Consider the following 6750-nt stretch of genomic DNA (forward strand, 5'->3'; position numbering starts at 1 on the left):
CTACCATACCTACCACACCTAACTTCTTACAGTCAACATTAGTCACTGCTTACCCTACATTAAGACTACAAATATTTTGAGGTAAGTAATGAGTGTACTCTGTGTGTATTTTACTTTTTATTTTTTAATGCCTAGTTCTTTTGCTAACTTTATATATGTCAGTATAAACCTATTGTCTGACATTTATAAGTGGAAACAAATGACATCCACTTTCCAGGGGTAGTCTGGAACCTAACCAGCTATATAAGTGGGGCCCTACTGTACACATACTAGAAGATAAAATGAGAATTTTTTTAGCTATACCCCTTAGTAGCAAACTAAAATTCAATACTCACATCCAATACCTATCTCAAGAAAATTTCTAATATGGTGGATATCCTTCAGAAAATCATTACTCTGTACCTCAACAAAATTATTCATTCAGTACTACTCTCTAATCCATCATTACCTCACTTATTGCTTATGTACATGGGATTTATAATACATTAATTTTTTTAAAATGCGCTGGTCATCTCCCACTGAGGCAGGGTGACCCAAAAGAAAGAAACACTTTCACCATTATTCACACTATCACTGTTTTTGTAGTGGCATGCAGATACGACAGTTTAGATGTCACTCTAAACAGCAGTTATCACAAACTGTTCCTTTAAAGTCCAGGTACTGTACTTATTACCTCCAGGACTCCTGGAGATAAGAACCAGCTAACCGGTTTCCCTGAATCCCTTTGCAGATATTACCCTGCTCACACTCCAGCAGCTCATCAAGTCCCAAAAACCATTCATCTCCACTCCTATCTATCACGCTCACACGTGTGCTGTATGTCCAAGCCCCTAGCACACAAAACCTCTTTTACCCCCTCTTTCTGTCCTTTCCTAGGATGACTCCTACCCCTCCTTGCTCCACTACAGATTTATGCACCCTTGAAGTCATCCTATTTTACTCTATCCTCTCAAACCACCTCAACAACCCCTTCTCATCCCTCTGAATAATACTTTTAGTAACTCCACACCTCTTCCTAATTTCCACACTATGATTTCTGAGCATAATATTTATGCTGCACATTGCCACCTCCTCGCTGCAACACTGACAAGCCTTGCTTCACATCTATATAAGGTTGTTGGTACCATTATACTCTCATACATTCCCATCCTTGCCTCCACAGATAACATTCTTGGCTATTCAAATGATCATTATCAGGTTCCAGAAAACACACATCCGTACATTTGAAATTTACATTTACTCATCATTCAAAACATCCATTCATACTTCCATGCATACTGTGATATTTTTAAAAGAAACTCGTACAAATATTAGTTCAATTCTAAAGCAGTAGAATGCATAGACGCAATTATTTTTGTAATAACATATCGGCTGTGTGCCACCAAGGCAGGGTGGCCTGAAAAAGAAGAACTTTCATCATCAGTCACTCCATCACTGTCTTGCCAGAGGCACGCTTACACTACAGTTATAAAACATTAACATCCCTCCTTCAGAGTGTAGACACTGGCCTGCTGGTTTCCCTGAATCCCTTCATAAATGTTACTTTGCTCACAATCTAACAGCACATCAAGTCTTAAAAACCATTTGTCGCCATTTATGCCTATCTAACACACTTATGCATGCTTGCTGGAAGTCCAAACCCCTCTCACACAAAACCTCCTTTACCCCCTCCCTCCAGCCTTTCCTAGGCCGACCCCTGCCTCACCTTCCTTCCACTACAGATTTATACACTCTTGAAGTCATTCTATTTCGTTCCATCCTCTCTACATTTCTGAACCACCTCAGCAACCCCTCCTCAATCCTCTGGATAATAGTTTTGGTAATCCCACACCTCCTTCTAATTTCCAAACTGCGAATTCTCTTCGTTTTATTCACACTACACATAGCTCTCAGAATTGACATCTCCACCGCCTCCAACCTTCTCCTCGTTGCAACATTCATTACCCGTGTTTCGCACCCATATAAGAGTGTTGCTTTAACTATGCTCTCATACATTCCCCTCTTTGCTTTCATGGATAAAGTTCTTTGTCTCCACAGACTCCTAAGTGCACCACTCACCTTTTTCCCCTCGTCAATTCTATGATTCACCTCATCTTTCATAGACCCATCCGCTGACACGTCTACTACATTCACCTCCTCCATACTCTCTCCCTCCAATCTAATATCCAATCTTCTGTTACCTAATTTTTTTGTTATCCTCGTCACCTCACTCTTTCCTATATTCACTTTAAATTTTCTTTTACATTCCCTCCCAAACTCGTCCACCAACCTCTGCAACTTCTTTTCAATATAAGAAACAAGTTTTTGATATTCCATGTGTTCAGCTCAACCAAATTGAAAATTCCATGCAAATAAATGGATAAAAAATGTTGACCTCTCAATCAAAAGCTTTTTGACAGCTTCCTGTCTGTTAATTGCTTCAAAAATTAAACATAAATGAATTGATACAACTTTATGTACATCAAATATACATGTCAAATGCTCTATTTCTTTAGCAATCTGCTTATCCATTTTCCAGACACTTCACATTCATGTTCTTATTATCATCACTATATTTCTGTGCCAATAATTGTAAACAAAAATATCATAACAGTTTTGTTTGTCATCTCTTCACATTATCATGCTGTTTTAATCTACAGGACTCTCACTTTATGCAGATTTACTTTATCAGATGTCTTATTTCTATAAGTAATTCTTTGTATGGGATATACATTTCCAAGATGGAAATGGTGCAGTTTGCAAAATACTACTATGAAGAATGATATAGTGTAATTATTTATGTCATGACTGAGCTTAATAGAGCTGCTATGTACAGAGTTTTCTTACTTAATGATCATATTATGTACATTTTGAAAATAAAATTTGTTTATCATATCTGTTTTGAAATCTCCTGAGTGGAGTTTATATCCACTGCATCATTGTTTAACATCTTCCATTTTCCAACCATGTTCTTGTTTTATCTCTGGTAAAGAGCTTATCACACTAAAAACAGGCAAGTACGTATTTTCATTCGTAACTAACATTAACAAGCTAACACTTTTTTGTAACCAGTAATATTTATGCTTATTAACTTCCAATAATTGTTTTACCACTTCACTTTATCCTCCCAACAGATTCCCTACTGCTCAGTTGCTTTTGCTGCTCAAGACACCAAGGGCAGCTGGTCATTGCAGAAGCCGCCATTTTTACCTGCAACCCACTCCGCTAATAATCAATTTGATTGGAATGTCCTCAGTTCATAGCTCTCATATCTAACCAGAATTAAAAAATATTCCTGTTTCCAGTTGACTGGTAAAACTGAAACTTAACATAGATTTAATATCAGTGCCAAGAGCATTGATAAATAATAATAATAATAATAATAATACATGTAATAATAATAATAATAATAATAATAATAATACATGTAATAATAATAATAATACATATTATAATAATAATAATAATAATACATATAATAATACATATAATAATAATACATATAATAATACATGTAATAATAATAATAATATTTATTCCTCTAATTACATGATACAACTGATACAGCCCAAGCTGACATCATTGGCATACTATATACAAAGTCCCTGGTTATGCAGAACATTTTGGGGCAACTTGAGTTAATCGTAATCCTCATGATGTGACCCATAACAGTTTGCTAACACCTAGGTACCTACTTACTGCTACGTGAACAAGGACAGCAGGTGTGAGGAAATATACCCAACATTACACTCATGCTGGGAGTCAATCATGGGCCCTCAGTGTGTGAACTGAAGACATTACCAACCAAGCCATGGATATGTAGGCTCACAGTGTATATGATCTTTATATTCAGCCTCTCCTCACTGTACTGCTGGTGGGTTTGTGTCAACCATCTTCAGATATTTTTTTAATGTCATCTTTGCACCATTTATAACATGTAACTATGTATTGTGCCAAAACAAAAGCATTCACATTGCTAAACTAGCAAACTAGTATTTAGTCACTTAGCCATAATACCAACTTACCTCATAATTTGTAATATTTTAAATTTAAGAATTAATCTAAGTCTGCCTGAAATGCCTAGCCATGCTAGGTGTTTTAGTGGTACCCTCTGTAATTATTATTTTACTACATGTAAACCACACAGTTGTAATCCTTATAGAGAATAAACTTTGAATTTGAATTTACTATATTTTTAAATGTTTATATAGTAGTTTATTGTATGTAATAAACATAGAAAATCAGCTCTAATACAGCCTCTCCTAACTTTACGACAGAATTTCCTTTTAAGACCACGTTGGTAAACAAATTCATTGCTAATCAAGGAACCACCCCTTACTAATACAGTAGGGCCCCACTTTACGGCATTTCGCTTTGCGGCGTTCCGCTAATACGGTCATTTCAAATTATGACCAAAACTCTCTATACAGCTCCCCCCACCTGATTTTATAATACGGTCACCGTGCCCCACCCGGTTTGTTTACATTCTCTGTGAGATCCGTAAACACTATGTCTCTCCGTTATGTCTGGAAACTCCAAAATTTCAAGTGTTTTTAAAAGTTATTTAATAATTTAAAAATACTCTGATAATCATACTTATGTATATCTGTACCTAAATAAACTAACATACTGTGCTGGCATGCAGGTACACATTAAAATCAGTAAGTGTCTTATGTCTCGAGATGCCATATTAATGATGATGATAATCACCAAGTCTCATTAAATGTCGTATATTACGTTAATATACACATGTATTTTCATTAATCCATCTATGATATTTTTTTCAGAATTATATAATAAACACGATAAATAACATAGATAATAAATATACCCCACAGCAGAATAAATAAACATAAATATGAGATGTGGTAGCAGACGACTTGCACTGCACAAGTGACGCCATATTAGAAACGATAATAATAATCACTGAATCTCATTAAATGCCATATATTACGTTAATATACACATTTTCATTAATCCATCCATGATACTTTTTTCAAAATTATATAATAAACATGATACATAACATATAAAGATGATAAATACACCCCACAATAGAATAAATAAACAAAATATGAGATGTGGGAGCCAGACTTTTACGAGTGACGGAAAGAATAACATTTTCTCTAGTCCAACATCAGAGAAAATGTGTTACTGGGGGTAACTGTAGAAAATCATTCCTTTTGTATGTATGTTAGTTAGTTTATTAAGATATACACAAATACAGTTACATAGATTATCATACATAACAGCATATGTGTAGAGAACCTAGGATAACCCAAAACAAGTCAGACAGAGTGACTTATTTCCATTGCCTTCACTCAGAGCTTCATTTCTTCTAAAAATGGTGTTACGTGAGAATGGGAGTGTTCTTCTTTATTTATTCTACTGTATCAATGTAGAGACAACTTGTACACAAACCGGACGTGTACACTTCGTTTGTTTACAAAACTTACATTTGCCTGGTTTGTTTACATAACTCTGCACCTGTCCTTTCTCATGTACTCATTCTCTTTCTCATTTATTCGTTTTATCTCGTTTACTCACCGCTGACCCTACATTAAGACTACAAATATTTTAAGGTAAGTAATGCGTGAACTGTATATGCATTTTATCACTCTGGGATGCTTAAATATCATAGAATAGTATGTGTGGGTGGGGTGGCCTGGTATGGTAGCCCGGCTGACTACCATACATACCACGCTTGATTTCTTACAATAAATACTACTCATCTCACCCTAGATTAAGACTACAAATATTTTAAGGTAAGTAATGAGAAGAGATTGTAAAAATTATAGAGGAATAAGTTTACTGAGTATACCAGGAAAAGTATACGGTAGAGTTATAATTGAAAGAATTAGAGGTAAGGCAGAATGTAGAATTGCGGATGAGCAAGGAGGCTTCAGAGTGGGTAGGGGATGTGTAGATCAAGTGTTTACATTGAAGCATATATGTGAACAGTATTTAAGATAAAGGTAGGGAAGTTTTTATTGCATTTATGGATTTAGAAAAGGCATATGATAGAGTGGATAGAGGAGCAATGTGGCAGATGTTGCAAGTTTATGGAATAGGTGGTAAGTTACTAAATGCTGTAAAGAGCTTTTATGAGGATAGTGAGGCTCAGGTTAGGGTGTGTAGAAGAGAGGGAGAATACTTCCCGGTAAAAGTAGGTCTTAGACAGGGATGTGTAATGTCACCATGGTTGTTTAATATATTTATAGATGGGGTTGTAAAAGAAGTAAATGCTAGGGTGTTCGGGAGAGGGGTGGGATTAAATTATGGGGAATCAAATTCAAAATGGGAATTGACACAGTTACTTTTTGCTGATGATACTGTGCTTATGGGAGATTCTAAAGAAAAATTGCAAAGGTTAGTGGATGAGTTTGAGAATGTGTGTAAAGGTAGAAAGTTGAAAGTGAACATAGAAAAGAGTAAGGTGATGAGGGTATCAAATGATTTAGATAAAGAAAAATTGGATATCAAATTGGGGAGGAGGAGTATGGAAGAAGTGAATGTTTTCAGATACTTGGGAGTTGACGTGTCGGCGGATGGATTTATGAAGGATGAGGTTAATCATAGAATTGATGAGGGAAAAAAGGTGAGTGGTGCGTTGAGGTATATGTGAAGTCAAAAAACGTTATCTATGGAGGCAAAGAAGGGAATGTATGAAAGTATAGTAGTGCCAACACTCTTATATGGATGTGAAGCTTGGGTGGTAAATGCAGCAGCGAGGAGACGGTTGGAGGCAGTGGAGATGTCCTGTCTAAGGGC

At 35.9% G+C, this 6750-nt stretch overlaps 1 protein-coding gene across 5 annotated transcripts in view; it reads left to right on the top strand.

Moving 5' to 3' along the window:
• LOC128704660 (ecdysteroid-phosphate phosphatase) overlaps positions 1 to 6211 on the top strand; it is a 111273-nt gene extending 105062 nt beyond the window's left edge. For 3 of the 5 annotated variants that reach the window (XM_070092071.1, XM_070092050.1, XM_070092061.1), the window contains exon 7: positions 3114 to 6209. In XM_070092071.1, coding sequence (XP_069948172.1) covers positions 3114 to 3242 — 129 coding nt within the window. In that variant the 3' untranslated portion in view covers positions 3243 to 6209. Of the gene's footprint in view, positions 1 to 3113 lie in introns of all 5 variants that reach the window. The other 2 variants (XM_070092074.1, XM_070092041.1) reach the window with 2 other exon arrangements.
• The last annotated feature ends 539 nt before the right edge of the window (positions 6212 to 6750 follow it).

The sequence above is a fragment of the Cherax quadricarinatus genome, chromosome 3, assembly GCF_038502225.1.
Source record: "Cherax quadricarinatus isolate ZL_2023a chromosome 3, ASM3850222v1, whole genome shotgun sequence".
Lineage (NCBI taxonomy): Eukaryota > Metazoa > Arthropoda > Malacostraca > Decapoda > Parastacidae > Cherax > Cherax quadricarinatus.